This window comes from Brachyistius frenatus, unplaced genomic scaffold (assembly GCF_029030835.1).
Source record: "Brachyistius frenatus isolate BFR_SWC_R1_liver_20210118 unplaced genomic scaffold, ASM2903083v1 Contig_14, whole genome shotgun sequence".
NCBI classification, from domain to species: domain Eukaryota; kingdom Metazoa; phylum Chordata; class Actinopteri; family Embiotocidae; genus Brachyistius; species Brachyistius frenatus.
In genome coordinates, this window is record NW_027210613.1 from 3,002,159 (window position 1) to 3,020,236 (window position 18,078).

Sequence of the window (18,078 nt, forward strand, 5' to 3'; positions counted from 1 at the left end):
CCATTCAGAGGAATCACAGCATGTGCCTCAGTTCTGTACAAACTGTCCCCAATAATGGGGAGTTTTCTCTGGAGACATTGAGATCACAGTCTCTCTCGCTCGCTAGCTCTCTCGCACCAATTTATAGGATGTTGTCAAATAGTCTATAAACTGAAAATCAAAAGTTAAAAAAAAAAAAATCGACTTTATTTCTTTCCACAACACGCATGGATAACACAAAATGTGATGGATTCCCATTATTAGACCGGTAGCAAACGGAGGTCTGATAATCAATGACATTTGTCTGACAGATAGTTCACTTTTAGGTTTTTTTGTCTTGAAAAAAATGTGAACATTGATGAAGAAATTTTCATTTCCTCTCTCTCTCTCCCTCCTGACACAAATCCCACTGCCAGCTCTTTGAGTAGGGTGCTTGTCTGTTACATTTCTTTGATGGGAGTATTTTTGTGATGAAAACTTGTTCCACAAAATATAAACCTTGAAGGCTGAGGGTCTGAGTTTCATTTTAGAATATCAGTTTTTTTTCCTCCCTCTCCTTCTTTAGTCTGTTTTTTTTTTTTTTTTTTTTTTTAACTTTAGACAGAACTAGGGGTTACATTTTATGACAATTCCCATTACTAATCATATTGGGAGTCACTTATGTCAACAAATTAGAAGATGTCTTTTTTCCCCTGTTGTATTATTATGGGACTCCACTTTAGCTTGAGGTGTCTCCTTGATCTGACATCCAGTGATATAAGTTCTCCAAGTCATCTGATACATTTTTTTTATATCGTAAGCAGAAAATAAACTGTTTCCTGCACACGACATACATAATATAGAAACAAAATAATGTAATAAAATGGCTTTGTGCAATAAACTACAGCTTGAAAAATACATTTTACATCAATACATAATTAAATTATCCCTGTTTTAGCAGCTTTTAATTTCTCACTTTCTCTGCTCCCCTTCTGCTTCTTCCTGTTTCTTCCCTCCTTTTCTGGCTTTTCACAGCAGCAGCCTCAGAAATCTGAGCTGTCCTACTTTCCCCAGACAGAGAGAGAGAGAGAGAGAGAGAGAGAGAGAGAGAGAGAGAGAGAGAGAGAGAGAGAGGGAGGGAAATGCAGTCTGCATGACCTACATGAGTCCAACAGCTCTGTTCAGCTTTGGCCAGATGAAATGCCTACAGGCAGCAACACATAGCTCTCTTTGTGCAACACATGGACACAAACAAACCGAGACACATGCATACACACACACACACACACACACACACACACACACACACACACACACACACACACACACACACACACACACACACACACACACACACACACACACACACACACACACACACACACACACACACACACACACACACACCTGTATCCACACATGTATGGGTGTGCATGAGAACATGAGTACATGAGAAAGAAATCTTGTGCTAAAAAGGCCACGTGTTATACAAAAGGAATGAATGTATTTGAATGCACATTTGATACTCTGACAATTAAATATGGAAAACGGCAGCGGATCAGAGAGCAAACACTATCAGGGATTCCCATTAGTTGCAGGAGTAATGGGTTCGTGCCCTTTTAGCTGGAAAGAAATGTTTAGCTTCTAATCCTGCCTGCCATATTGGACAAGGAGTCAAGGGGTGAAGGATGGACCATTAAAGGTGCATAGTCCCCTGGCGCCTGGGTGGTCCAGTTATGCTCCCATTGAACAATATTTATTTCGGAACAAAGGGCAGGATTGAATATTAACTATTATTTAATAAGTGAGGCTTGTAGTTTCCGAAAATGAAATAGACAATTCCTCGTAAATCTATGATGAAAATATTGACCGGAATAATATGGTTTGATGCTAGGATGACAGGACCTACATTTACCTGACACTCTGTATTGGTTCATTGATTGCCTGTCATTGTTTAGGCTTCCTCAGGACTCTACTTGTGCTTGTTTTCCTGTAAGTTTCAAGATTATAGTACTTCAAGATACAGTTGAAGTTGTCTGTGCACACAGACAAAAGAGGCCATTTGAGATCAGTATTTTTGTAACCGTTTTCTTGCAGCAACATGTTTGACAGCAATATAATAGTTGATGTTTTTGTACATTTCCTCCTGTACATGAATGTTATTCCACTGTCTCCATACTTCCTCGTTGCTTCTATTACATTATGTTGCATAGTGCCAAATTTATAGTCTTATTTATTTAAACTAAGCCATTACTCAGACTAATCATTCCAGCCTACCATATTATTAAAACAGGCCATGTGTATGTGTTTGCCTGCTTGTGCTTGTGTGTCTCTGTGGCAGTGTGGCAGTAGCAGGTCTAGCTAGCAGGTCTAGGCATGTTTCCATTTAGCAGCTTGGGATAAATATGGCGCTGACACATGAGATGTTCCAGACTCAACCGCAACCTGCCTGGCTCTCCTCCAGGTCGCATTTGTTCGACAGCAGCCAAACAATTTGTATTTCACAGCAGTGAGGGCTGCAAATCCACTCAGTCACTCAATGCATTGTGTATATGTTGGGGTGTGTGTGTGTGTGTGTGTGTGTGTGTGTGTGTGTGTGTGTGTGTGTGTGTGTGTGTGTGTGTGTGTGTGTGTGTGTGTGTGTGTGTGTGTGTGTGTGTGTGTGTGTGTGTGTGTGAGAGAAAGAGAAAGAGCGGGATATGTATGCTGACAAAGGGTTACTGTACTGCCTGCATGCTCCCTTTACCTCTGCCACAAATAGCATCAGTTAACGTGCAGTGTGTGTGTGTGTGTGTGTGTGCATGTGTGCATAAGTGTGCATTGGAGACTCAATGTAATGTTAGGAATAATGAGGCCAACAGGCCATGCATCAGATATACACATGGATGCACACACGCACAAGCTCAATAAAACTTCCAGCTTGAGTGCATATTTTATAGTCACCTCAGTTACAAAATAATCACAAAGACTCACAACAATCCAAGTGGCACACACAGTACAAATCACACATGAGATAAAAGTGACGAGCAGGTGATTACACAATACAACAAGTGCCTGTACTGGTGTGTTCCCCGTTTCACTTTAAGATCCATTTAAAAAAAAGCAGGCTGGCTGCTGGAGGAATGAGCCAGCAGATTTCTGGCGCTGTGTCACCTTTGATCTCTGCACAGTGAGGCTTGCAGAACACATCAGCGCTACAATGAGAAGCAGAGCAAGCACATAAACATGCTGTGGAACATGCTCGCAGACACACACGCAAGTAACTCGTAAAAGACAAACATACATGCATTAGGCGCATGCAAATACACACACAATCCACAAAGCAGAACTTCCTCACACACACACACACACACACACACACACACACACACACACACACACACACACACACACACACACACACACACACACACACACACACACACACACACACACACACACACACACACACACTCCTGCATGTGGCCACAGACATTCCCACACATTGAGGCCAACAGTTTGGGCATCAACAGCATTCCATCCTGCTTTTACAGTGGAAAAATCTGCCCTTTGACCCGGAGTATTTCCAAACTTCAGGAAGGCAGCAGCCAGGGAATGCCATGTTTCAGCGGTGAGAGAGCGATGATGGATCGATGCCCATTATTTATATCAGGTGTTTCTAGTTAAACGCTGCTGCTCTCTTTTCAGCGACAATGGATGCTATAAATGTAGAAAAAAAAACGGTGTTGTTAAATTGATGATCCATGTGTATTCAGTGGATAAAGATACATTTTGCAAACATCTCGTGGCTATGAAGTCTCTTAATATTAACAATGGCTCAAACGACCATGCATAAAAGGCACCATTTGTTTATGGTGGAGACCAAACTTCAGCCAAAAGGTGTGAATATCAGACTTGGATTAATGAGGTGAACACAATGAGTGCTAATGTTGCTACGTGTCTTCGTGTCCAAAGATAAGTCATCTGACTCGATCTGATTGGGAACTGGAGGACACTACACCCCGCCCACCAATAGACACTAAGTTTACTCATGGAAAAAAATTGACTGACTTTGTATTTCATGTGAAAAGTTAAATGGTAGTCAATGGAGCCAGTGCCTTTTTGGAGTCGACCCCTAGTGGCCCTTGGTGGTATTGAGGTTTAAGGCACTTCCCGCATTGGCCACACTTTCAGAACCTGAAGCTATGTCCACATTACATTTTGAGTAAGCATATGCAACACTCATATCAGAAGGCATTCAAAACTTAACTAACGTATCAGACTCAACCTGCTAAACTTAAACAATTATAAAAGTAATTATCTAACATTTTAAATTATTTTAAACCAGTTTGCATGATTTCTACAAGTTGGAAGCTGCTAGTATCATGAGCTCATCATTTAAATTATACTTCAGTACGGTACACTTAATACTGGCAGAGTTCACGAAATGCTTTTTGATAAGTTGGTGTCACAGCTTTGAAGTCTGGCTGACTCAACTGGAGGCAAAGTCATGCGAGAGAGGTGAGGAAAAGTGAGACGAGATGGAAAAGTGATCAGCACCGCCATCATTAGAGCAAATGTTAATGATCCCTTCAGGGATACTGTGGCACAGCAGCTGCCAAGAATACTACCAAGATAAGAAAAAGACAAAAAAGGAAACACGCAAAGTAACCTTACATGCTGAACATACTGACAATATAGAAATGCCAGTTGTACCCATTAAAGCAAAGCAAACAATTAAGTGTGTGCAGGCATATACACAAATATTCCATGTTTCAATTCTGTGAATATAAATGGGGGCAAAAAGAACAGAAGTATGTATGGCACAAATGGCTTCTTTTTTTTTTTTTTACCATTTATAGAGACATGAATCACTGCAATGATAAGATTACAGGGTTCAAGGTGTGTACTCTAATAAATTCTGCTGCCTGATTATGTTCTGCACAAACCTCTTTACATGCTGCTTCCATTTCTAAATACTATAAAAAGATGTAACATTTGCATAACCCTGAAATTACACATACTAAGCTGTATTTATCAGAAACATAACATGAGCAAGTGCAACATTTGAATAACCCTGAACATATTTACATACTTCACACTCTTTCCACTGAGGAATAACAACAAGTCTTTATTTTGTTAACGAAAGAGTGATATGTTTGACACATTTGCTGGAAAGGTTGCTTAAACCTGTGTGATATAAAAAGCAGTAGCACTAGTTTTTAGTCAGACTTGTTCAACTGGACTAAAATGCTGGCACTGAGGACCAACAGCCCATTTGCTCACATTATTAGTCCCAACCCAACCTTCCTGGCTTGTCTGGCACCATGCGCTATTTTAGGTCTCTTACTTCATCATGTGCAGATAAGTGTTCATCGGGAGAACTAAAGTGTTACAGGACACTGGTGCCTTGCTAGGATCAACCAAAGTGTGGAGCGATGACAGAGAAGCACAGAGATAAACACTGACACACAGTCCAAGACACACAGAACAGACCAGCCATTAGGTCGATAATGAAACACAGACTACAAGCAGAGGCAGGGCGTGGGGATCCTGCCATACCATAGAGCGGAGTGAGCTACAGGACATCCAGTCCGAGTACACTAAATCCAACAAAATCTGGCAACCCAGTGATCAAATCAGTGTTCCCACACGAGAACGAGTGGGACAGCTCTGGGAACACAGTGTCCAAGTAAGAATATAATATCACTCTCTGCTGCACTACTGAGGACAGACTGTCAGCTACAACCTAAACTGAAAAAAACTTTTGGCTCTTTGCCTTGTATCCAAAGCTTCTTATAGGGTTTTTCCATTGCACAGCATGGATTATAAAGACCAAGCTCCTATAATATTTGCTTTTTGACCACTTGATTATAAAGGGAAAGGAGATTTAGAATTACATATATACAACCAAAGGCATGTTGGCAGTAATCCTTCACAGACTGGAAGTCAACATTTTAAGGTTGTGTGCTCACCTATGCACACTTTCACACATACAGTACCAAACCGGAGTTCATAGATGACCGCAACATAATGTTATGTTCTTAATTATCCTTTAGCTCTCAAACTAATCACATGCATTTATTGGGATGTATTCTTGTTGTATATGTAATTGACTCTACACTTACAGAACCGAACAGAAGCTTAGAAATGAAGTCATAAACCTCGCTTCAGAAATCCTCAGTGAAAAGTTTGAACAAGTTCAATACATGTGTATTAATTTCAAATTACTGAACATACTGCATATTTACTGCAAGTAGAAATAGCCACTTTGTCAAAGTCTGGGGAACGACTCAAACTGCCATCCTCATCTGACTCCTCTCTTGATTCGGATGGTCAGGAACAACCCAAGAACTACCAAGGCACAAATCTACCATGAACTGGAAGCTGCTGGAAGACCAGTGTCACTGTCTGCAGTTAAGCGAGTTTCACATTGTTATGGACTAAGAGGTAACCATCAGAGAAAGAAGCCTCTGCTCCAAAAGAGACACCTTCAAGCTCGACTGAGGTTTGCAGCTGACCACGTGGACAAAGAAAAAGCCTTCTGGAGGAAGGTTTTATGTTGAGATAAGACAGGGTGAATTGTGTGTCTACAATAATAATAATAATAATAATAATAATAATAATAATAATAATAATAATAATAATAATCTTTATTTGTATGGCACCGGTCATACAAGAAATGAAGCTCAAAGTGCTTCACGGCAGACAATGACCAGAGGTATGTTTGGAGGAGTAAAGGTGAGGCCTTGAACCCCAAGAACACCTTCCCAACTCTTAAGCACGGTGGTGGTGGCATCATGCTTTGGGGCTGTTCTGCTGCCAGTGGGACTGGCACATTTCAGAAAGTGGATGAAATGAAGAAGAAGAAGAAGAAGAAGAAGAAGAAGAAGAAGAAGAAGAAGAAGAAGAAGAAGAAGAAGAAGAAGAAGAAGAAGAAGAAGAAGAAATGTTAAAGATTTATGTTGTGCTCTCATTCTGGCCCAGAGGAAGAACGGTTCAAAGAAATCACTATAACCCAACATGTCATGACATTTATGTCCATGATGAGTGTATGTTAATGTCCAACTGTATTTTGGATTTCCCCCTTGAAGAATGCACATCTACAAAGACAAGTTGGGGAGAAGAGGGCTGAGAAAGGAGAAATGGGGAGAGATGGGGGAGGACAGTCAAGGAAAGTGAAGTCATTGGGAATCATATGGGCTGTCAAACAGCTTGCCCAGTGATTCCTGACAGCCCTGCACTGCATCCTCATGCCTCTTGCACAGAGGCCAAGGAGTGAGGTAAGGAGGAGCCAAGGGACAGAAGTTTGAGAGTCTGTCAGAAAGCGCCTGGAGGTTGGAAAATTCAGTAAACTAAACATAGAAACTTCTCAACAGCAGGCTGGCTGCCTGAACTGGATATTTGGAGGCCAGGGAGATGGGCAGATAAAGGCAGACAGAGAGAGAGATAAAGGCAGAGAGGAAAAAGGGTGCAAAACAGGGCACATGTGGTTCAAATGATGAAGGTTTGAGGTCTTAGAAAGTGCAATAATTTACCTGCTCACCATCCCACTTGTCAAACCCAAAACAAATCACCTACTGCTTTATTGATCCGAGTCACTCAATGACAAAATGTGTGCTTGCGAGAAAGCAATGTTAGAGAAAGCAATGTTACTGCTGTTCCTCGTGTCTCCAAAGCTGGATGCCAGAGGCACATGTGTGCGATGCGATGGCTCCATGGGAGAGTTTTTCAGTGGAAAGGTGCTGAATTGAATTTCCACTGAGGAGCTGCTACAATGAGACATACTTTCCATTGCCATCAACAATGGATAGACACTGCCAATGCTGTAAATAGTTTACAGAACTCACAAAGACAAACAGGCAGACGCGAGTGCAAACACACTCAGATGGAGCGAAAAACAAAAACAAAAACAAAAAAAACCACCCATATGCATGGATGGATGCACAGCACACAAGTTTACACGAGTGTGTGCACTGTAAACACACACACAGAGCATTACATTTTCCATGGGTTTCGCAGCATTGCTTCTTTACAAACGCGTGGTAATCCGTGCGAAACAAAACCAGTGAGAACTTTGTTTTTCTTATATCTAGGAACAGTTTACCTTTATAGGCATGTTTAAGACTTGGTACATTCTAAGCAGATGTATGGCAGCGCATCAACACATGATGTAAACCTTGTATGTATGCTCCATTTGAACTCTAGGTTTCTAGTATGACTGACACACTTATAAAGCTTTTGTAACTTCATTAAAATCAGTCAAAACAATCTCACATGACAACAATGGCAAAGAAAACCACTGTGCACATCTATATCTACAGTATTTGCAGGGAGAAATGCTTGTTTCCATGTCTCCTCTGTATGAGCCAAAAGAAACCTGAAATGTTACACGTAAATCTGCATTTGGACAAACATTTCAAGGGATCAACATGTTGAATTCTTTACCTACAGAACTCAAACTGGATCCTGATTTGGATCATTTTAAACTCAAACTGAAGCAGGTCTTGAGGAGGGATAAGTGGTGTAGTCATGAATGAGTCTTTTTAATGGTGTGTTTCTATTAATTCCGTCTTATATTGTTCTGTCTGTACTTTATTTTTGAGTTTTGAATGTACATACTTATTGAGTCTATGATTTGTACTGTCTCTTGTATATGTGATGCGAGTTGTTGAGTTTAATGTATTTTAAATGTCCATCCAGGGACACGAATTGCAAATTAGCTTAGGCTATAAATGCTGTGAAGTTTGGCATTGGTTTTATGCCACATATTTGTCCCTATTCAAATAATATTAAATAAAATATAATTTCTTGTGAAATTTTAGAGTACAGAAACCTTTTGGTATTAAGTCAAACATCCAACGCCTCCTTGCTCCATAAATCTTTGCTCTTTAAAGGTCTTGGCACCAACAAATATCAGGATTGCTCTGATGTGAGGCTTAGTGGTACCAGATTTACTGTAATGGCTCAAAAAAGTCAAACTTAGTTGGACCTGTGTCAGTTTTTATGGATCATAAAAGCACAAATTCACAGATATTTCATTGTGTGATTACCATAAAATCATAGAAGTAATTAAAGCTGTGCTAGTAATCTTCAATTCCCCTGCACCTCCCCCAGTCCCCCCACTCCACTTCCTGGTCTTTACTGCACTCTTAACGGGCCGTCTGGGAATTCAACAACCAACAACATTTCCATCCTGAGCGAGTCACCCGCTCTGAAAATTGGTTGCTAAGTATTTACCTGCTTCCCTTATACAAAGTTATGGCACAGCGAGTAACTCAATGCAAAACTCATAACCACTTTGTGAGACATTAATCTTTGACCTATTTACCATATAAACCCAGATTTACCATGCCCTGTCACATTTATCCACAGCTGGTAATTTCCACCTACAACATTCCCCCAGAGAAAGACACAACTTTCCCACTCAGGAAGACCGGGGAGAAATCTGAGCTTTCAAGGCTTACTCGAACTTTAACCATTTAGAGCTTCATTTATGCCACAGGTGGTAACTCAAAGCCAAAACTTCCCCAATCTTTAAGCATTTACTGGATGCCACAAGTTGATCAATTCATCGACTGATTTACGAGCTGACATTTGAGAAATCAGAGCCGGTCACATTAAACTCAGGCTTGTGTTTTGCTGTGAAACGACTTAACTGGAAGTGCAGGGTGTGATTCTGCACCATAGGAGTCATGACCAGAACAGGCCAGGATCTCAGCCAGCGAGAGGAGTTATGAGAAACAGCCCGCCCTCACATTACTGTAAACTGGTATGTTACTGTAACCAGTACTGGATGGTTTCATATGAAGACTATTAACAGTGATGATGGAGGGACCCTGACTTCCAGGAACAGATAAACCGGTCTCTAAATCTTTGTCAGCACATAAACACACAAAGGCAAACGGGCTCACAGAGATGCAGTCATGTGTGCAGGTACATATGAATACACACACACACACACACACACACACACACACACACACACACACACACACACACACACACACACACACACACACACACACACACACACACCTCATTCTTTTCTCTTAAACAAAGCCGCAAACCCTCACACGCACGACATAGTGCCATCATATGTAAGCAATCACCTTGCCTCACATGACACATGAGCAAAGCACGGGGCAGATGTAAGGCAGAAGGATTTCCGACATGCAGCTGACCGCTAAAAACAGCTGATTTACGGTATTCAAATCCTGCATCCCTCAAAACAGCCTGAGTCACACATGTGTCAGTTATCAACACGGAGATAAATCAAAATCACCAAATGTCTTGCGTCATGCTCTTCAAAGGGAGAAGCATCTTGCATGGTCACCCACACCATATGAAGACAATGTTTTGTATCCTGTGCAACTTCAGCAAATTACAATGTAGGGTCAAAAAAAGTAAACATGTTTGTTCTTTCTTCCTGAAGGCTCATAGTTTCTCTGAGGTGTCTCTGCCGGGGGCTTTACTTACATATTTGCTTGAAGAGGGTTCGCCCGGAGGTAGAGACCCAGGACTGAGGACAGGTGAGCTTGCTGGGCTGCAGAGCTCTGGGAACGGGTTGGGGATGGCCGGGAGAGACGATGTCCTCAGCTGCTGCTCTTCCTCCTGCAACCTCCTGAACAATGGAAATGGGACAAAAAGTCATATTTATGATGACGGTTTGATGCACTGAACATGCTGCAGTGGTATTAGCTTTTTATTGCTAATCCCTCCATCTATACCCGCTTTATCCTGAACACGATCACAAGGGGGCTCGAGCCTATCCCTGCAGACTTTAGGCGACTGTGCGGTTCACCCTGGACATGTCACCAGTCCATCACGGGGCCAACACAGAAAGACTGACAGCAGACTTTCACAGCTATATGCCATTTGGAGTCACCGATAAACCTAACCCAATCTTGCTATTGATTTTAATTGTTTTTATTGATCAAATATATTTGACTGTTCGACACAGTTTGTTATTGTGCAGCACTTTGGTCAACCTTTGTTGTGTTTTAAATTTGCTATATAAATAAATACGACTTGACTAACATGTCTTTGGACGTTGGGACGAAGCCAGAATACCTGGAAAAAAACCCACTCGGGCACAGGAAAAACATGCAAGCTCCACACAGAAAAGCCCCAGCTGAGGTTTGAACCCACAACCTCCTGTGCTGTGCATCGTTTGCTAATTGTTTGGGCAAAAGTATAAACTTAAGTCTAGTGTCGTGACCTGGAACAGCCCACTCAAAAGTGAAATGGGAGAAGTTTTAGTCAGACAGTAAGAATTAATAAAGCACCCACGGTACAGTATTCAGGCTCATGTCTGTTTCCGTCTGATCTGCCAGTAATGAAGAGTCTCCCAGCAAGTGGAAAGCACAGACCCCCGCAGCCTGCTGGCTAATTTTTTGCAATATTTATCACGCATCAATATTGAAGCAAGATATCACTTTAAAGCAGGTTTTGAGTCAAGCCCATGCAGTACGAGCTTCAAATGATGATTTGACAGCTGATCATAAACTTTTCAGGATTTAATAATTTTTTTAATAAAAAAAAAATGGGTAGGTCAGTTTGTGAAATTCAAACTTGAAAAAAAAATTCAGGGTAGAAAACTCTTTCTCTTAGTCTCTTTTTCTGTTTCTCTGTCAAAGTCTGTCTCTGTGGAAACCAGCGAGTTCAAAAGGGAACGGGCCTTTTGATGTCGTCCCATCTGAGCTCGAGAACAGGGTTATCCAGAGGTCAGTCCTGAATAATAAGAACTTCAGGGCCTGCGTCTGTGCGAGTGCGTGTTTGAGAGAGAGAGAGAGAGAGCTTATGAGATAGAATTCTCCATTACCTGATCATCCCTCCTCTTTTTCTGTCATAGACTCCAAAGGCGAATAATGGGAGCTGACACCAGCTCCACTTTGAACGCGTCTGTGTGCACTGAATGCATGCAGCTACACTCCTGTTGGCCGAGTGTGTATGTGTGAGTGAGCATTCCCATTTTTTTTTTTTCGAATGCAGCCTTAAGGAGGATAAATTGAGGGAGACGTATGCACTTGGTACTCAAATAAATGAGAATCTTTATTTCTCTCCCCCTGCTGGTGTAAGTCTGAGGCAAAGAAGGATTGACAAGGAGGAATGGGTCATTCAAGGGCTACAGATCGGGAGCAGGGAGGAAACGTTATGCGCAATTATCGAGAGGGTGTGGAGGGATGATAGTGTGCAGTGAAAGGTTTCTTTTCAAATGTAAAGAGGGGAAAAAAAAAAGGGCTTGAGCTCTGCAGCAGTGTGTGGCTGTGAATATGCAAATGTATGGTATGAGGCTGAGAGTAGTTTATGCTTGAAGTTTGGTGCTGTTCTTTTGTTTCCTCTGTGTACATGCACAGGTAAAAGTGAGGTCCCATTTCCTTTTTTTTCCAGCTGGCAATATACGTCTATGGACACCTGCAAGTTCAAAATTCAAAATGTCCAACAACTATGAGTAAATGCATTAAATAAAAGGTTGTAATGAATATTGAATAATTATTTTAATTATTAATTAATCTGCCAATTACATTTGCAATTATTTAATCCATTATTTAGTCTTTAAAATGGCTGAAAATGGAAGAAGAGTTCCCCAAAATGACATCCTTATTTAAAATGTTTTCTCCAAACACACCCCAAAACAGAGTTTACTTTAATATAAGACAAACAAAAAATGCTCACAACTACAATATGAAACTAAACGCTCGTTTGAGATGACCAGGCCTGTGCAGATTCGATCACCGGCTATCGCTGCACAATGTGGTTCGATTTGTCAGACTTTGATCATGACTTGCGCTGATGTCATTTAATGTGGCCAACGGTTGCTTTGCGGGATCAAGACGGCTGCAGTCTACAGCTCGTCAACAGCCGATTGATTTTGGCTCAACAATATGACATTCTAAGTTCTGTCTGGGTCTGAGAACATTGTATTAGATCGGTATCAGATTCAACAGGATGCAAGTGTTTCTGTGACTTTGTGTTCTGACTGATTGCTGCTGAAAACTCTGCGACTTGACTGCAGATTTTTGTCTCAGCCCCCCGGCTGCTGCCGCCTGCTCTCTTCTACTTACCAGGCAAGGCGCAGGTCATCTCAAATGAGCCCAAAGTCAACTCAAACACCTACCTGACAGCGAGGATGTGCATGGGCTGAGACCGTCGGAGGCTAGTTTGGGGTAAGTCGGCGGACGAAGAGGAGGAGGGTGGCTCCGGGGAGACGTGGCTCAACACGTGCTGACCCTGCCGTGGCTGGTTGTGCTGTGTCTGATGGTGATGATGATGGTGGTGGTGGTGTGAGGAAGAGGTCTGTCCGTTGTGCAGTAGTGGAGTTGACTCCGTCTGATGACCACTGCAGGAGGAGTACAGGCTCTCCAGCGAAGAGTTCATATCATTCACCAGGGCCTCCAGGTCGACGTCATCCTCTGAAAGACACGGGTAGGATACTTTAGCAAGGAAAGACAGAAACGTGGCAACATTTTGGACAGGCCAAATTCCTGTCAAATTTATGAGAAAGGAAGTTTGACAACTGTTGAAAAGAAAAGAAACAGCTCGACAGAATGTAAAACTCTCAATAAAATACAGAAAAAAAGAAGAATCAAAGTAGGCCTGCTGCTCTGGTTTCAGATAGCTGAAACACACAATAAAGACAAAAAGTCCCTGAATATTGAGGGACTTTCCCTTTCTACTTCATTTTCTCTATCATTTCATTGTGGCCAGCAATTGAACCTTTGTCCTCACGTTGCACCACCTTAATTCTAAGTAATACAAAACAGAAAGAAAGAAAAACAGTGGCATGCACAACACAAAAGAACACACACAGACACACACAGATCGGTAACCAGTTTTGCTAGAATGCTCAATCAGCAAGACTATCTTGACTACGTACGTTGTTGCTGCCCATGAGCCAAATCTCCAAGGATATCAGGTACAAGCACAAACCTGCCCGTAACACTTTTAAACTCTTACTCACTGGGGTTCAGAGCAAAGGCAACACACTGGAAGCCTCTGCTCTAAACTCACCCCATGTTTCAAACAATCTGCTTTTAAATGTCTCTAAATGCAAGACGCAGAATCTATCCTCAAAGCCCCTGAGAAAACCTCTGGCACATTTAAATTCATGAAGTGAACCGACTCCAGGAGCATGTTGTATCAAAGTTTGAAGGCAGCTCAGCTGAAGGGAAACTCTTGTCTAATGGCTTCATGCCGTGAAAGTTTTATCATCTGGGTAAACTGGGCACCAAACTTTGCTCTTTTTAAAATCCCAATCTTCAGCGGTGACTCATCCTATGATTAATATTTCCTCATTACAGAAAAGAAATCTATCTCATGAATCTCATCATCAAATATCTACATCCAGATCTCACAATTGCACAGTGGCACACATATAAACCACCAGGGGGAGACAAGCTCTGGTTGTATGAAGCAGGGGCTCTCAGACTGGTGGAACCCCAACAAATACTGGGACACTAAATTAATGACCCAATAAGAAAATACTTCTTTGATTAGATAAGACTCAGGAAATAATCTTAGTATCTAAACTGCCTCTGTAATAATGTAGAAAATGAAACATTGTCACTCTTAATGTCTAAATGAAAAAAAACGAAAAAAAAAGTGATGCACTAAGATTTTGTCATCTCCACTTTCTTTATCATCTACTAAATCCCCAAAACTCCTAAACAATGCTGTACAAATAACTGAATGGTCATATTAAACTATATTCTAAGTTTTATACCATGCAAGGCTGCTGTCAGAATCCCAGGACTTTAAATGTGCCACATACGTTTCATGTTTAGCGTCGCCTACAGCTCAGTGAGCAGCACAGATGACAGCTGGATCATGTGAGGTGATGCGAGTGTAATGACACTCTGAAGCCAGCTAAAAGTCCAACTGCTCAGCAGAATGCTGACTCTGGAAAACAGCAATTCGATTAATGTAAAGTTTAAAAAGCACTGGCTTCAAAGTGAGCCCCTCAGCCTGGCAGGGAACCAGTTTCCTTTCGAGTTACAACAGGTTTTTTTTTCCCCACCAAAATAAAAATGTCCCAGAGGGAGCAACAACAACAGGTGCCACAGGTTAGCAGGCGAGTAAATATACCCATCCCTGCATGCAGCAGTATGGCTCTATTGTCAGCTACCAACTAAGGTGTCATCTTTGAGGAGCTTTTCCTGAAAACGTGTCAGGTAGCTGCATCACAGGTGCCTGTGAATCACAGGTGGTTAATCTGTTGGTATTAATAGTGACAGGTAAGCTGCAGCAGCTACTTATAGATAGCCTGCAGAGCTAAAGAGCTATATACCACAGGACACAAGGCCAAACACAAGGCTAAGGACAAAGCAAGACACCTGTATGTAACACAGAACATGGCAACACAACCTGCATGACGCAGCAGGAATAGAAAATATTTAGAAATATAAAGATTTATTTTTTTTTTTTTTTTTTTTACTTTTTTTTATGGCATATTCAAACAAATGCCTAATGAATGCTGAGAGGGCAAACTACATCAAAAGTAAGTAAAATGCCCAAAATTACTTTTACCCTGAACACATCAACTGCTCATCATCCATCATTCTCACAAGGTAAGACATGAACCCTCAGGCTAGTGAGAGAAAATGAGTTTTCTCATAAATCTGACCTAGTTTGGCCTCTGGAGGAGAATTGGCAGAGCTGTTTGCATACAAAGAAACACAACCCATGAACTCACTCATGAATGCAGGATTTGTGCATCATTATCAGTCATACGATCACAATCACCAATGCATGTCACAAAGGTATGCATCAGACAGATTGATGACACAGACGGCATGCAGTCGGGCAGACAGGCACGCACAGGATTTAAACCCATGAAGATTTTGGACCAGGCAGCAACCTATCATTGTTCTTTGTTTGACGTGGAGTTCAGAAAGCAGACATGATGCCAGAAACTCTGCCTTGGAAGGCAAATGAGATGACATAGACAGCTTTATTTATGTCCACTGAACACACAGTGGTCACGGCACGCCCGGTCTTACAATATTACAGCCATTGATTAGATCCTCTTAAAATATCAGAGCAGCTCAGGCAGCAGGGAGCACTCAAAGCCACAGATGTAGACAGGGCTGTTGACATTGACAATTAGCAGATGTGATGCATGTTGCTTAATGTCACCAAACACTGCAGTGAGTAGTCCTATAACATAAAAAACACCATGTTAGGAGCACAATGTAGCTTGCAGCATAGATTTGAGCACAAGGGTGAAGTTCAGCTGCAAATGAACCTCTACTTCACCACTGTGTGCAAAGTAAATAGATTTAAGCCACAAAACGGAGACAGAGCTGCAACAAACTTCTCAAATAGAAATAACGCGCGTAAAGCTGCATGCGTCCACCCGAACGAGGGATCACTGTTGGGAGTAGAGTGACTTGTGGCTCTAGTAGTCACACATACAGCAGGTCTAACAGAATAAAACAGATGTGTTAACACCTCTGGAGCTTTATCAAGAAGAAAAGAGAGAAGTTAAATGCACTGCTAATAATGTGTAATAAATGGATGTAAGCACAGGAAACAAACACCTCATTTGCAAATCCTTCCTCTGAATAATGTATTTGCTTTAAGATGTGTGATTATCCTGAATCCTATCAACTTGATCTATGTGGAAATAGCTTGTTTTTAAATTTTGTAATTATTTTCCCAATCAATTCATTCCTTGTTAAGTGTATGTTTTAGGTTTGATATATCTTGTAATTATCTTATTTCAACTCGTATTATATATTAAAAATGAAAAAAAAAAAATGCTTTAACTAAGGTTTAACATTATAGAATAAATGCTTCTTTTCGTGCCTACAACTGTACAAGTCAGCTCCACTGTGTGTAAAACCCTGACGGGTCAAAGGACAACACTGACAGTATTGTTCTCATTTCCTCATTGTTTCCTTCCCAATGGTTGAACTCATTTACTCTTCTCCTCTGACATGTTCAGCCCCCTCCTTCCTCTTCAAAAACCTCCAACCGGTTCAATTGGGGGTAAAAATAGCCCAAGCATCCTCTATTGTTTGAGCCAAGCTAAATAGTGACAACAAACTGTATAATCCTCAAGCCTGGTAAGAATCTGCATTCAAGCCGTTAAGAGTGTTTTTGATCATTAGCAAGAGACGTGGCCAAAATAAGACTATTGTATTGATGGCAGACCCATATGGCTCTCCTTAACCCAGGAATGTAGTCTATGCATTTTTAATTAATTGCTGCTGGTTAAAAACAAAAAGGAGGGGGCAAACCTTCAGCAGGAGAGGGGGGTGTAAGGGGTATCTATACACATTATATTAATTGAATAAGCACACACAGAGAGAAGACCCACAAGGGGGGGTATGGAATGTGGAAGGATGTGAGCTCAGCTATGTTTATTTCACATAGTTTTGTGTAATTATAACATGATATATCGCAACAAATATTTGAAGGATTGCCGTTGAATTTGGTTTCTACTTTCATGGTGCCAGCTGTTTCAGGCAGCCCGACTTGACTCTGCTAAACTCACATGGTACACTCTTCTCACTGCAACACACCCCTTTAATCCTGATGGTGCATGTAAGTAATCAGATCTCCGCCTGCACTCACTGCTCACCTGAAAGCTACAGTATGCCGCTTCTGGCCCTAACATCCACTAGTAGGCTCTACGTCTAGTGTTGCTGAGATGAGCTTGATGTTTCCTTGCAGGGAATGAGAAGGCCGGAGGAGTCTGGACATCAAATGCTGTAAATGTTCTTCATTTATATAATAATCAGTTACACATGACTTAGTTGAAATGCAGTCACTGTTTGTTTGTTTGTGTGTGTGTGTGTGTGTGTGTGTGTGTGTGTGTGTGTGTGTGTGTGTGTGTGTGTGTGTGTGTGTGTGTGTGTGTGTGTGTGTGTGTGTGTGTGTGTGTGTGTGTGTGTGTGTGTGTGTGTGTGTGTCATGTCACCCTCCCCCTACAAAGGCATAACTGGAGGAGGTGGGAGATTCATTTCGAGGCCTGGAATTGTGACTGGTTAACCCCTCCGGAGCCACGCCATCAGATTACAGCACAGCATTGGTACCATTGATGGGATTTGTTGCCTAGCAGCTGCATACCCATATGGGACACCACCCCCAACCCCCTCTTCACCATCCCTCCCTCCCCAGGAACAATAGTCACGT

General features: G+C 41.6%; 1 protein-coding gene across 3 annotated transcripts in view; it reads right to left on the minus strand.

Moving 5' to 3' along the window:
* The window catches only part of grb10b (growth factor receptor-bound protein 10b), a 63,569-nt gene that overhangs the window by 21,446 nt on the left and 24,045 nt on the right, over positions 1 to 18,078 (minus strand). For all 3 annotated transcript variants that reach the window (XM_069693169.1, XM_069693170.1, XM_069693168.1), the window contains exons 4-5: positions 13,058 to 13,352; positions 10,417 to 10,561 (exon numbers count right to left, since the gene is read on the minus strand). In XM_069693169.1, the coding sequence (XP_069549270.1) occupies positions 10,417 to 10,561; positions 13,058 to 13,352 (440 nt within the window). The remainder of the gene's footprint in view (positions 1 to 10,416; positions 10,562 to 13,057; positions 13,353 to 18,078) is intronic.